Below are 16051 nucleotides of genomic sequence, written 5' to 3'. Positions count from 1 at the left end.
TGATGTTGACTACCTGTAACACCATAAAAATGCGTGACATGAGAAAGACAAACAGGAAGACTGGCGAGAAAGTAATGAAGCCGCAATGCGTTGTCAACTACAATGCAAGTATGGGTGTAGTAGACTGCTCTGACATGTTATTAATCTCAGTTGGACCTGTGCATAAATCTGTTAAATGGTACAAAAAGTTTTTTTTTTTCATGTTGTGGACCTTTGTGTTTTGAATCCTCACACTCTTCACAGATCGGGGACAGGGAGAAAAATACAATTAGCAGATTTTCATTTATGCCTGGTATGAGAACTTGTGGAAAAATTTGCTACCAAAATGGAGAAGAGATAGGAAAGGAAGACACTCTGATGATGAGAATCCTCTGCACTTTACTGGAAGGCATGTTCCAAACATCATTCCAAATGACCAGTCCAAGAAACACAGACTATGACATAGATGTGCAGCCTGCTCGATACAGATTGTGTGCCGAGAAATGAAATGTGAATGCGAAACAGGCAACGTACCCTTGTGTGTTGTACTGTGTTTTGAAACATACACATAAAGAACATTTAGCGAAGTTGCTACATCTGGAAGATGATATTAAGCCCTTACTTCTGAAAAAATTATTTAAAAATTAAAAATAAGTACAAAAATTAAAAAAAAAAATACCAGTCCAAAGCCCGGATGAGAAATACAGATGGGTGATATAATAGTGGAAAAAAAAGAGAGGAAAGAAATAAAAATAAAAGTAAATAAATAAAAACACAGAATTATCTGAGCTTGAAAAGCCTCTCCAGATGAATTACTTTGCTGACAAACACCTTTTGTCAAACATGTGAAACATCCACTCTGTACTGACAAACACAGACTAGATGCTTGAAGTCCAAGACCATAATGAACAAACAAAAAAAAAGAATTACTCATATCGATTGTTTCAATCGTGAATAAATCATATTAAAAAAATCTCTTTCAGTATGTCCAAAATTTTTCGATTGTCTAGGCAACTTTTCAAAACTTTTCTTCCATACAAACCTTGCCTTAACAATTACAAACACAAGAAATAAACCATCTGATTCGGTAAAGCCATTTTTGAGTTTTAGTGAGACATACATATAAAAATGAAGGTTAACTTCATTGGACAATGGTCAGTTGCACGCGCTTGAACTCGACCATTTCTGAAGCACAAAAGGTCATTAGGAGAATGAAAGGTGACATTTAATTAGGCAATATAGAATCTTTAGTATTTCCTTATCCCTTATCAAATTCTTAAACAAAATCATAATTTATTTCTACTGTATAATAAAAATTGCTTCTCATTTAAAAAGAATTCAGAATCATTGACTTTTTGGTTTTTAAGTGTCTCTGAGGATAAGTTATTGGGTTAATGAGCTCAAAATATAGTGATTAGCTTTGAAAGTGTGTCTCTGCATCCAGAGGCTTGCCTTGGAAGTTGTTTGCAGAGAAATTATTACGCTAGTGCAGACAAACATCAGCCATGGTTGTTACGGATTCTCCAAAGATTACATCATAAGTTACATGCTAAAACCTGATGATTAAGTATCAATATGTCAAATAAAACTCAGATGTAAACAGAGATCTTATGATGATTCGCAAGAACTAATTGCAAATGAAAGAAAGCCCTTGATGGGGAGTTACATGTTAGCAGCAAAGCAGTTTCAGTGTACATTATGCCTGTCGAGCAATTCACCTCCAGATTCAAAGTTATTGAATAAGCATCCAGGTACACTGTGTATATTTGTAACGCCAGTAATCACACTCGAACTGCCAGACATTCGCGACCGTCCTGGCTCTGAAAATACTCAGCACAGGGTGAGGTTGGCTGAGCAGAGAGCTCAGGCAAAGACAGCAGTCCACGGAGGTGGCTATTAGTGCAGGTAAACGGCTTAGGTAACCTCAAGAGTGCACTCGGCATCTAGCTGCAGCAGCCAAAAGGTTAAATACCGAGGTCAATGCTATGTTCATTTCTGATTCTTCAAACTTTTGTTGACGTAATGGTAATATGAGCTGGCACAATCATGCTAGTTGCTTCCAGGAAGACCTTCCATTTATATCACATTTTCCTTTTGGCTCCTTCTTGCCAAGCAAGATAGGATATAATGACTAAGACACTGGACTTGTGTCATGGAGCACAGTATTGAAATTCCCGTAGCCATTTCAATATAGATCATCAGTGGTTTGCCTGTATGATTTCTTCTAAAGGCCATGCAGATTTCCTTCATCATCCCCATCCAACTGAGATGGCATTCTATTTCTAGTGGCCTTAACACTGAGAGTTAAACTCTAGCATATATGCTTAGCCCCTAGAAGCTGTGGTTCTCTGCAATTACAGTGTTTTAAAAGCACTTTTGTCCTCATTTCTTTTGGTTTCTATACCTTCCTAAATATTGAATTATAATTACAGTGTCATGAAAATGTCCTTTTAAATTTTTCACATCACTTGATAGTTGGAAAAACCAATGAGCATTTGCTGCTCAAGCTTCTTCATTTCTCTCAAAACTTGGCTTTCTCTTACATTGCATTCACATGGCTGATTCAATGTAAATGCATTGTCTTTCATTTCCATCTCTTTTTGTATTAATCCAGTTGTATTTTCATTTTTTCTCCCTTCCTTCAGCCTTGGAAGGCTGCCTTCCATCTGCCATGATGAATTTAAATCATATTGCATTGTTTCTTCATTTATGATTACTACAGATTTGCAATCCTATGTAAATTGCTCTGGAATCTAACCTTGAGCAGAGTAGTGCATATCCAGTCATTAGGAAAGAAAAATATTTAAACAACTGGTACAAATGTTTGTTATACTCTTAATATTTGCTATACACATACTGTCCAACATAATAAGTGCAGAAGCTGCTGTGGTGGTGTTTTATTTTTATTTTTTACTTATTTATTTTTTTATTTTTATTTTTTTCCACTTAATAGATCCCATCAACTGTGGAGAAAGCTCTTTCTTTCAGCCATTATTCTATTGTCTTTCTGAACTTATTTTCAACTGCCTCATCCCACTTGCTAATTTCTTAATGTAATGTTTTCCTCCATGCGGAAGGTTTTCATTTTTTAAATTTTTTTAGTCCAGGGAATATTCAGAGTTACTGCTCTTCATTCTTTAACAGTTGATATGTGACCTTGTATTATACTCATCCTAACTGATCTTAGTGTGCACAAAGATGTGAAATATTTATAGAATCTGAATAATCTGTATTTAAATTTAATAAAATGTTCTGTTCACACAATCGAAGTAAATGTAGTGGCCAAGAATGTCATGCCTGCAGAACTAATCACCAACCAAATGACCAGGAAGGCCTAAGATTTGTGTACATGGGCAGTGAACTGCTATCCAGATGAAAAAAAAATTGGCAACAAAATTACTAAAAAGAGATCCAAATATTCTAGAATTTATAACCACCTTACTTGATAAACAGCATACTTATTTTGTTTTTTCAAACATTAATACTGCAAATTTGTGTTTTCTTTGTGTATTTCAGCAATCTTTCACTTCTAACTGGCCCCGTGTACTATGGCTTGCTGTTGATCAAGTAGGATTACATCTTTTGGAGCACCGGTCTCGCAATGCTCTCTGCACATACGAATATGACAGCATACTTAGTTACAGCCCAGCTCTCAATTGCCTTATGATAATCACAGGAAGTGAGAAGAAACAAAGCAAGATCATCCTCACTACATCTCAGGTTAGTTACAATGAAATTTTTATTCTCTCTACAACCTATATTAAGGATTCAAAGGAAACAAGGAAACATGAAATATTTTATTCTCTCTGCAGTCTGTATGAAGGATTCAAAAAGAAACCGAGAACATATGAGGTGCTGAAAACCATAAAGTTCCAAATGCACTGTCATCAATTTTTAGATTGCAGCTTGTATGCATGCTTCTGACATTTGTTGATCTTACTGTGAACAAGCTTTAAAATATGTGCCGACTAAGTTCACACTCGGCACAGTGACTGATGGGAGCATTTATAAATGAGAATGCCTTTACAGTCACTCTCACAACCACTGTGCTGAGTATCAACTTAGCTTGTGCCTATAGGATCTATATCTGCAGCCCTATAGTGCACATATGAACATTCATTAAAAGCTGTCTCACCAATTTCTCAGATATTCATTTCCATATGGGCCCAAAGCACAAAACATAATTTTGGTGGTCTATGCTGCTCAATTGTTATCAAGGCTTGACAACATAATTTAATGTCTACATCATGTATGTAGTAGTAATAGTTCATAATCGGATGTTTATCAGCAGTTTTATATGTTTATAAGCAGTTTTATCTGAACCTCAAGCCACAGAATGTGCATAACTAAAATGATAATGTTGAAGACCATGAAGTCTTTAAATAGGCCATAAATGTGCATGTGGCGCATTTACTATCTGTTTTTTATGTTCTGGTTCTAGTTTTGCATTAATTATAGAGTTTACAACTGTCAAAAGACACCATTGTCATTAGCCTATATACAAATTTTTGTGAATTAACATAAATAATGAATATGGTCCTAAATAAACATAAAGTGGGCACATTATTTTTTTCATAGGAAATATAGGATGTTGAGACTTGGTTGAAAAACAATACAGACCTGTTTTCTGCAAACATCTATTTTTTCTCAAAACATTGTCCCTGTGTTTTGGGCTCTTATGTTCCTCAGTGCATCAGATATTTCCAGCTGGTGAATGTGGGCTCTCATCTCTTACAGTGGAGTACAACAAAAGTAGTGACTATATTAAGCAACCTTTGAGTGAAAATATAATTACAAAAAATGTACAAAATCAATGCAATAGCTCACAGCAATGCTGTTGGTGAATATTATAAAATACAGCTAATATTTTGACAAGCAACTCCCCAGTCATTCTCCAAACAAGAACTGCAGCATGACTGACTTGTGTTGGGTAAATCAAACCCACAGTTGGCAAGATTCCACCATTGCAGTCAGTATAACAGTACATATGTGAATGCAACGAGATATTGCAGTCACTTAGGACATTAGCCAAAAGGGGATAGCTTCTACTAAAATGACAGTCATAGTAAACACTAATATTCTGAGGAAAGAGTGATGCTTATTCACACTCTCTTTTGCTTCAGGTGTTAATTTAATCTCCATAGACTCATAGGTTACCTGTGAATACTATCCCAGTAGATACACCAGAAAACTAGTATGAAAACTTTAACCATCATATCTAGCTATTGGTCATGATGCATTTCATGTCTTTAGAATGAGTGCCTGTCAAAATATCAACTGTATTTGATGATTTTATTTGGCTGCATTCTCATGAGCTAGTTTGGCAATCTATGTGATGTGATAGGCTTAGAGTTCACTAACCAAAATTGTTTACGTAGTAAACAGACTGGAGCTTTTTATCAAATATTTGAGCAGAGCAAAAACAAGACTCCTCGTAAATTACACAAAGAGTTCTTTTCCAGATTTTCATAGCCAAAAAAAAAGTGGAAAATTGACAAATGGGGTATTGAACTGACCAATGTGAGGCCTGGTTTTGCAAAAACATATTAAATTTCTTGAAATTAATCAGGGTAAATAAGAAAAACATATTGGTGATTTGAGGGAAAATTGACATATTTCACAAACAGCTACTGTTAGCTATGTAAATGAAGTGTAAAAAATTCCTCTCTTCAAGGCCTAGCAACTCTGTACATAAAAATTTGGAAAGGTGGGATATTTAACTGTCAAAAATACTTCCATCAAATCAAGAACTAAATTCAGGACGTTCTAAAGCAGAAGACACTAGGAAAGCAAATGATGTATCTAAAAAATCTTGCTTTCTAACAAAATTTTGAAATTAAAAACAATGGAAAAGTGGATGAGTGTTTAGTAAAAGATTTGGCTTAAAGTAAGAAATGAAGTAGATTGGAGGTTCATTTGATATGCCTTTGAATGATGCTGAAAATCATGTACAGCAGCTGAGGTGTCAATTGAAAATTTAGAAGTTCCATTTTTGTCTTAAGAGTCCTAGAATTTTAAAGAGTGGTAGGTAATATTTGTCTGGTGGGTTAGGTAGACTGTGCAATGTGATGTTGTGTGGCCTTGGTGGCATATTGTTATCATATTTGGCCGAAGGTGTAAAAAAAATTCCAAAAATTTTTCAGTCTCAGAAATTTTCAATAGAGAATCCTTCAGGTATCAGAAAGAGAGTGAGCATTTTCAGTTTTCTGTATGTGATTTTGAGCATCATTCAAAGGTGCATCAAATGTTTCCCTAACCTATTTTTAATTAATTAATTAATGCGAAACTAGAACCAGAACATAAAGAACAGATAGTAAATGCACCACATGCACATTTATAAAAAAGAATAGATAATAGGACCATTAAAAACATGTAGTTACCAATTTATAGGAGATGGTGGAAATGGTAGCAATGGACATCTAAACATTGCTGACTTCATGTGATGATATTACCAGCAACACACTGTGATTCTGCAGGTGCAATGTTCTTAATTTCTGTAGTAGTGTTCTGTTTAAGATCGTCTGTTGTGTGATGATTGTCAGCATACACTTTGCTTTTTAGTGTGCTCCATAAATAAAAATTACATGATGTTAAGTCTGGGGACTTTGGGAGCCAGAGGCCTCTACTGACAAGTCTGCCTTCAGGGAACACATTGGTGATGTGGGCCATACTTAGCTTGGATGTGTGAACGATTGCTCCACCTTGTTGGAAGATTGCGTACAGCTTTCCTGCATCTCTTAATTGTGCACAGAAAGAGTCAAAGATCTCTAGATATCTGGCACTGTTTAAGGTGTAATTGAAAAATGTGGGGTGAATAATGTGCATGCCGGACAATACACACCAAACATCTATCTTCTCTGAACAGAGAGATTCTTCATTCAGAATATGTGGGTTGTCCTGCGACCAGTATTTGCAAATCTGAGAGTTTATGTAACCAGACAAATGACACCACTAGACCTCACCTGAGATGAAGTAAAGGAAGGGGTCCAAGTAACCATTAACAATTGCTGTTAATAACCAGTTACAATAATTAACTCTTGTTTCTTGATCCCCACATTTCAATTCTTGCACCACTCTCGCATGATAGGCTTTTAATTTTATATCTTTTAGTACACAATGGCACAGTGTACGAGGTACGCCTACGCCAACCTGCTGTGATAACCTCTTTACCAACTTGCAGGTACATATCATATAATGTCCATGTGAATTCTATCTAGAGTTTCAGTGGTTCTCACTGTCAGTTGTGTATTCCTCTGCAGATTCTGAATGGATCCTACAGCCCTCTATTTCTTGTACTGATCTTGAATAGTGCTGATTGAGGGGAGATTACCACCAGCACACTTCGCTTGAAAGACTTCTTTACATTCCTTGACTAGAGCCTGTCTTTATGTAACACTCCACAATATCAGTACACTGTTCTAATGCAAACTGCCCCATTTCTGTACAATTCAACAATTGCGCTAAACTTTACAATAAAGTGCAGTGTATCCAACTTTTAAGACTGTATTGCCACTTCACAAGCAATTCAACTAGGGATGATTAACCGGAAGGTGAGGCATACCAATTTTGTGTGGGACACACTGTATACTGCACCATAGCTATAAATTTCTGTTTTTGTGAGTGACAGAAAAAAAATTATTTTGTTTCATCACCTGCATACTACACTGTGCAATACAATTAAAGGCTCTCTTTTTTTTTAACCCTACAATTGTCTCCCATTGCAATGTAGAAGTTTGAAACTTGGCTTAAAGGTGCCTGCAACCTTCCTCTGTAATGGTGCAAAAGCATTGTGCTCTGAGACTTGGTTGGTGATGCTTCAGACAGCAAGGTGTCAACACTTGTGAAAAAAAAAAAGGCCAAGTTAAAGAGTTCATGTGAGGTGTAAGGTCAGCTAATGATGTCATATTAGCTCCTCAGTTCTGCTCAGTGCCACTGTGGACATGTCATATGATGGGAAGATCATTAACCCCATCATACATTTCACCCCTTCTTCTGAAGTCTCTGCGATGGACCTCAGAACTGCAACGTACAGTGCTGAAATCAAGTGGTTTTATTATGCTAAGGAAAATCTTTCAAACAAACCATCACTCAGAATCAACATGAAATTACTTCAGAAGATGGCATAAAGGGTGACAATGAAACTACTCCTCCCTTGGGGCATTCATTCCCACAGATTCTGTGATCAAAAACAACAGCTCACAGTGCGATGAGCAGCACCAAAATGTTCTTGACAATATTCAACTCTGCTAACAACCCCTGGATGATTCAACCCTTCTCTAGGGACACTGTGGGGCTGCAGCCCCACTGAACATGATCTGACACCTTTGAGGTTCTGTCTTTGCTCTGGTATACATGGTGGAACCACTAGTGATCATTCAAAACCATTTGATAATCTCTGAATGTGATCTGAAGCAATACAGGTTGTTCGTGCTTTTTCAGTCCTCCTGTTTCACACCCACCTGTGGTACAACAGCAGAGGCCTGCAACACTGACACGTGTGAATAAAACAGCAAATGGTCCCTCTCAGAACCATCCACACATCTTTGTTGAGCACTTTACAAATGTACCTCACAGAGACTTCAACACCTATTCAGGTTGCTGTTGCGCTTGCGTCTGCTTATGGACATGCGGAATCTAAGCCATGTCGAATGGGTTGTATGCCCCCAGGTGCTAGAGCAGCAGCAGAGCATCACTCTGTACATGTACATTTCTAAGTGCTCAGCAAATATAGGTGGTTGGTACTGAGAGTGTTGACAAACTGATGGTCCTACAGTGACACTTTGCTGTTTTGTGCACACATGTCAATATTGTGTGTCTCTCTGATCAAGCTAAAGGAGTGCTGAGAAACCATAAACACCTTTTGCTGTTTCGGATCACATTCAGATTTTGTCAAATGATTTTGAACAGTCCCTAGTGGTTCCAGTCTGCACACGAGAGCAAAAATTGTGGTCATGCTGCAATCCAAGCAGGTCGGATCATGTTCAGTAGGGCTGCAGCCCACAATTTCCTTAAAAAAGCAATTAATTGACTGGGAGGGAAAATCGCACGCTGTCAAGATCATCATCCTGTTGGTCAACACATTGTGAACTATCATTTTGACTGCAAAATGTGTGGAAATCAATGTCCCAAGGGAAGGGGTGATTTCATTGACACCTTTTATGCCACCTCTTGAGGCCTTTTTGCATCGTTTCTGAGTGTTGGTGTGTCTGAAATGTTATCCTTGGCCACCCATAATTAAACTGCATGATTTCAGGGGCGAAATGTGGGTGAGACAGGGTGTGATGACCTTCACATCGTTTCACACATCCACGGTGGCGCTGCACACGATTACGGGGTTTCAAAAAAGTGGCCCTTAAATTGTGTTGCACATTGTACATATCTTTGCATCTGTATCTCTCCTCAGCGCATCCAGTTATTCAATTCAATAAACATAATATTTCAAACAGTTTGAGTCTTTTAACCTTGAGAATATTCATTCATCAATTATCATACATTGTTTCTTTTTTGCTTTCAGGCATTCCAAATAGCAAATCTCATACGGGAGTACACTGAGGTCTTGCATTCTCCACAGGAGGTTCAACTACGTGGTGAAAATGTTAACCGCAAATCAAGAGTCTCAAGCCGGCCTGTCAGCATTCTACATAAATCTGTCCCCAGTATAGATGCTGTTGTTTCGTAGTATGTCAACAAGAAGTATAACATGCACTTCACAGCCAGATAATGGCTGCAAATAAATAAATGCTAGAAATTCCATAATGTGCCCTGTCAGTACTGATGTTCTGCTGAGTTATTCCATGTTTGCTTTATTCCTTTTCTTCTTTTCATCTACTGAGCATTCCAAGAACAGTCTGCAATGCTGTTTTCAACAAAGCTGTTGTTTTTATGTTGTTTAAATTTGTAGTAATTTATTATTTTTGTAAGTGAACTGACACGTAATTTTATTACCTTTTGATGTGCTGCATATACAAAATCAAACTGTTTTCATATTTGGCTTTTTATTGTTGTGAGATCAGTAGATGGTGCACTCAGAAGTACTGTGCATCATACTCTTCTGACTGTCTTCTCACAGTTTGTTTTCACAATGAAAATTGGTTACTAAAATCAAATAAAGTTTTCAAGCTCTACAATGTGTACTGAAAAGATAATATATATCAAGCAACAATGAAGTGCAAATAGAATACAAGAATTGTTTATCAGTATTGGCAGCAGTTGAATTCCTTACTGCAAAGGAGAAAAGAAGACTTGTGTAATTACTTTAAACCTTTGTCCCTTTAATGACATTAATTTTTGTGTGTTCCATAAACTATCCATGTATTACACACCATACTATCGCAATACTTAAACTGAGAATAGGTGCTAAGTTAATTTCAGTATTTCTTTTAATTACATGGAAGTTCTGTTGCTGACAAGTGTTCTTTGGACTTTGAGATAATAGCTCCCAAGCTTTATCTGGAAGTGATATTTTGTAATAACATAACATTCATATTGTGAAGTGTTGCAGGAATGTATATAGCTCTGACAAGGTGACAAATGTACAAAGTCCTAACAAATGAGAATTTATAACAAGTTTTGTTTTTATGTTGTATTTGAGTTTAGTGCGTACTAGACAACCCTGTTATAAATTATTTGTATAGTTGCAGAATATGTAAATAGCTGGATGGTCCTTATGAATGAATATTTTAAATCTTCACATACCTGAGAAAACTTCAGTGTGTACCATTTACATACAGTATAGCTAATACCAATGGTTCTGAAGTGTACAATATGAAATTAATAATCACACTATCATGTATTCAGACTCTTTTTCAATATATTGAAATGTCATAAACTTGATTTTAAAGGAGCGGATATAATTATGTTGTTCTGAGGCATTAAACAATTAATTCCTATTGAAAATGTAATATTTTATAATGTTCTTGGTGAAGACTGAATATGTGGCCCAATGGGGACGACTGTACAGTAACATTAAAATTATGTAACAGTATTATTAGTGTTATTATTTTAATATGAAGGTACAAGCTCAGATATAATTGGATTAACACTCCTATAATGTATGATTCATTGACTGTGTCCATGGGAAGATGGGAAGTTTCATCAGCATATAACTGCATAAATGTGCTAGTCTAGTCCTTACATGCTGTACATGGTAAGAAAAAAGTTAATATATTGTGCATCCCTAGCTTAAGTATTTATTTTTAAATACTTTCTTATCAGTAGATGTAAAATTTTATAAAGTGTGTTATTCATGACAACATTTTTTCTTTTATATTTAGTTGAGTACAGTACAGTGTACTGATAGTAACTAAACAAAGGCAAGACATATTGTTTAACTTGTTTTAAAGGACTAGTGGTGATATTGTAACTTTCATTTTCTGTTAGACACTTATTGACATTAGTGTACTGTATCCTCATTCATTTCCACAATCTGTGGAAGATCATTGAAAGAGACTGGTTAGCTGATCAAGTTTTATATAAGGATGTGGATCACATTTGAAATCAACAATCATTAGTACTTGCCTTCCAGTCTTTCAGTAAACATGGACCAATGTTGTGTTTTATTGCTGCAGTATGTAGACTTAAAATGATAAGTTTATTTAACTACTTGTAATGTATTTCATCAGTGCTCCTATACAGTTCTTGTACATCTTTAGTGTTTGTAATAGAGTTTAAGGTTACATCTTGTGAGACAATTAAGTCACATCTGAAAGTTTGGCCTTATAACTGTGTGTTGGAAATTATGCACAAATCAGTATTAATTTTGTGAACTGATCTTTCACAATTTTTACACAGGGGGAAAACTATAGGTACATTGACAGTACAAATTACAGGACTGTTTGAAGCACTGATATGGTAAATTACAATAACGATTTTCTTCATTGCGAGAACAGTTTTACCAGTTCAGTTATGGAGACACGCCTAAATTGCCATGAAAAATGTTCTTGAACTGTGCCTTAAATTTATTATTGCTTTCACTGTTACAAATTCTTCAGCTTGTCTAATGCTGTCTCCACCTTCCTGTCTTTATCAAATTTTGTGGTTGAATTTCCTCACTGTTTATTTGCTTCTTGAAAATCCAGATAAAATAGGAACAATAAAGATTGTGGGCATCTGACTGGTTTTTAGTTTGTGAATAATTAACGGAGATCAAGTACTCAATTATTAGAATATCAGTCTGTTTCATGTAACTACAACAATGATGCATTTTTCTTCCTCTTCCTTAATCCTTGTTCTTAAATTTAAAACAAAATTATTTGTCATGTGCTTTTGCTACAACAATATGTAGTTCATATTTTTATGTAAATATAATTTGGTTTGTAATTTAGATGCATGAGGAAGTAACAAACATAGTATGGCTGAGGTAGCATACTCGCTTGTTAATTACGGGTTAACCAGCGCATTTCATAAAATTTTCTAGGGTGAAATTATTACAGATTATGTGGATCAGCTTGAAGAGCTAAAGAATAACTAACTATCAATTGTTCATATTCCATTTTTGATTGTGGAGCTCCTATAGTATTGCAAAATCAGTATACAGTATCGCTCTTCTGCCGCCCTGCCCCCCCCCCCCCCCCCCCCCCACTCCTTTGTCCCCACTATCAGTTTATTTCTTCTTCCTTTTACAACATACACCCTTTTTTTCAACTGAGAACAAAGTTGTAATTATCAGAACAATTATTTTTAGGTTCAGCTATCAAATTTTACAGTGAAAATTCCTTTCAGTGAAATTCTGCTATTCTGTTTTAAAAATCATTTCAGACTTTTTTAATTAGGTTTTCTTCAAGTATACTGTGTTTGTTGCCAAATAAAACTGTACATTGTTTAAGGTACTGGGAGGACTGGGGTACAATTCCTTTCTCAATTCAGGCTTATAATCCATCTCTAATTAGCTCATCATCGACAGGATGTTAAATTTCAATCTCCATTTTAATTTTATTTTGAAGATGTGTGGACGTGCACATCAGAGAACGTACCAAACCTTTGATGATATCAACAACTGTTGTACGAGACATCATCAAAGTCTGCAAAAAAAAATTTAAAAATCCATTCAATTCATATATTACACGTCCATTACGTAAATAAAATACTCTGCTTGCCTCTTGACTGTTTCTACCCTACAGCTTGTTGGATGAAACTGAATGTAAAAATCACAGGCCAGTAAGGCAGTTACCCAATTTCCCCAGCAACTGTATTTTACACAAATCTCATTTGCTTCCCCAGTCCCCCTTGGTATTTTATTTTGATATGTAGCTGTAGTTTAAATGTTAGACTGAAAATTTGCAGCAAAATATGTCCTCTCTGGCACCTGCTTTCCTTCCATGTACTCAAGGTTTTTTTTTTTTTTTTTTTTTTTTTTAAAGGCTCCGTAAAATTACAAAATAAATGGAACAGTTCATAATTGAGTAACATTCTACTCTTTGACATCCTTGACCAATCTAGTAAACTTTACATTCTTTTACTGGAGGTGCCCAAATATGCATGAGAATTGAGAACACTTTCCTGTCTTGATCAACTTTGTTGACGCATTATTTCTCATCTTTCTTTCATTAATCATGTGTCTTATTGATTCATTTTGCTGTTGAGCTTTTCCTTCAATTCACTTTGAGCTGCATACACAATCAAGTTCCATATACAGTGAAAACATACTTTATTTTCAGGATTTAAAATATGCAGAGAAATGTATTCTTTTTTATCAAGGAAATCAACTGGAACAGTTAAAATTATATGAAGTGCCTTTCATATCATTTTACTTTATTAGCAAGGTACCAATCAACAGTAGCACATGATAGCTTTTTGACATTTCTAGTTACATACCATGTGCAAGATGAATAAGATGAATTTCTTACACACACAACCTGCAGATAAGACTTCTTAGATTAGCTATTTTTATATCATAACAGTAAAACAAACAGGTACAAATTTTCTGCATCTCTTGTAAAAACTGTCATTTCTGAAAAAAGCACGTAATGGTTGTAGGCTTGGAAAACTGTCACACCCTGGAAATCCTTATCTCAGTTCATTTTCTTTGAGTGGTAGAAAATATATTTTATATTTATTTCTACTCATAGCTACAAATATTTCTTACATAGCATTCCATGGGATTGTAATTGTATAATTATTTAGAAAATGATAGTACCACGATTGTTGAACACAGGTTATGGAGTCACTGAACTGGAAACTGATTCTCTGCATCTTTGTGTGTATCATACGTTAATTATTATTTCAGTAATGTCGTAAAAATGCCACTCCATACCTTAGTTTCAAGGGATGCTTTACCACCATAGCACGTAGCACAATGTCACATGCTGATTTTTGTACTAGATATCTGTATTTTTCTTTGCTTGTAAGAAAAATAGCTCCAGTTTCATTACTATCTGTAATCACAATTTTTGTTTGTTAAAACAGAAAAGGAAAATTGACGAACCATGTATAGATCTGACACTATTCTGTGTGGAGTGGTGACGCTATAGGTGCTACTATGCGTAATAATTTTAATGTATTGCACATTGAAGATTTTACTATTGACTCACTTAGCTTTGTACATGTGTATAATACATTTGTGTGTGAGAGAGGATGACTATGTTCTTGTTATTTTAGAACTGTTATCTGTTGCCATCTGAGCATACGTGGACATTGTTATTTTGCCTCAATTCTCTTGAAGCACAAGCTTAAGTCTGTGATTTGTAAATGTAGGTGGCTGTAAGAAGAATGTTGGATCAGATCAATTTGTAACATTTATATGATGGTCGTTTTATGATACCAATTTTATTTGTATTTATAAATAAATAATTTGTGCATATAAACATTGGAATTTATGACTCCAGACATTGCTTCTGGTTCCTTCCATTGCCTACTGAAGTATACTACACTTTGTAAAGATTAGGGGAAATTTTTGGCTAAAATGGGTATGGTATAGAAGTTACTTGTTTTGCTCAATTTATTGATCTGAACAAGACTATGATCAACAGCAACAAGAAAGAACTACGTATGGGGTTGTTATTCAAGATCTGATTGTATCAGTTTGTTGTTGTGGTCTTCAGTCCAGAGACTGATTTGGTGCAGCTCTCCATGTTACTCTATCCTACCACAAGCTTCTTCATCCCCGAGTAACTGATGCAACCTACATCCTTCTGAACCTGCTTTTCATCTCTTGGTCTCCCTCTATGATTTTTACTCTCCAATACTAAATTGGTGATCCTTTGATGCCTCAGAAGGTGTCTTTGTGTTTATCATACTTTGATTATTATTTCAGTAATGTCGTAAAAATGCCACTCCATACCTTAGTTTCAAGGGATGTGTTACACCATAGCAAGTAGCACAATGTCACATGCTAATTTTTCTAGTAGATATTCTGTATTTTTCTTTGCTTGTGAGCAAGTCAGGTTGTGCCACAAATTCCTCTTCTCCCCAATTCTGTTCAGCACCTCGTCATTAGTTATGTGCTCTACCCATCTAATCTTCAGCATTCTTCTGTAGCATCTCATTTCGAAAGCTTCTATTCTCTTCTTGTCTAAACTATTTATTGTTCGTGTTTTGCTTCCATACATGGCCACACTCCATACAAATACTTTCAGAAAAGACTTCCTGACACTTAAATCTATACTTGTTCATTTCAGTTTATACTGCTATTAAATTCTGTAGGAGTGAAGGAGACCCCTCACAAACAACAACTTAGCTAGCTTTTGGAAGAAATCCTTTAACAATATGAAGTAGGAACACACGCACTCTCATCCTCTCTCTCTCTCTCTCTCTCTCTCTGTACAACGAGTGTGATGAATGTGTCCATAAGTATTTTTACTCTAGCTCATTAAAGGTTTTCTTCCAAAAGCTAGCAAAGAGTTTTCTTTGCTTTTTGTGCACCTGTCAGCAACTCATTGCCTCTGCTATTCACTCCTATAAGTAAAATGTATACATTCTACCAGAACTTTCCTTACTATATCTAATTGTTACTAGCCTTTTACCCACAGCTTCACCTGTGTAAGTATATGTTACATATACTGCACACATCTCCTCTTTCTCACTCTGTCCACCTTCTATGTCTCCCCATCACAGTGGGAGGCAGGTGGTTCTTACA

The 16051-nt window shown here is 35.7% G+C and overlaps 1 protein-coding gene across 1 annotated transcript in view; it reads left to right on the top strand.

Annotated features, from left to right (window-relative positions):
- The window catches only part of LOC124590493 (myosin-I heavy chain), a 219827-nt gene extending 206518 nt beyond the window's left edge, over positions 1–13309 (top strand). Inside the window, exons 32-33 of the mRNA XM_047131657.1 lie at positions 3496–3699; positions 9494–13309. Of these exons, the coding sequence (XP_046987613.1) occupies positions 3496–3699; positions 9494–9658 (369 nt within the window). The 3' untranslated portion in view covers positions 9659–13309. The remainder of the gene's footprint in view (positions 1–3495; positions 3700–9493) is intronic.
- Positions 13310–16051: the final 2742 nt, after the last annotated feature.

The sequence above is a fragment of the Schistocerca americana genome, chromosome 1 (assembly GCF_021461395.2).
Source record: "Schistocerca americana isolate TAMUIC-IGC-003095 chromosome 1, iqSchAmer2.1, whole genome shotgun sequence".
Classification (NCBI taxonomy): Eukaryota; Metazoa; Arthropoda; class Insecta; order Orthoptera; family Acrididae; genus Schistocerca; species Schistocerca americana.
This window is presented reverse-complemented; position numbering and strand designations above follow the sequence as displayed.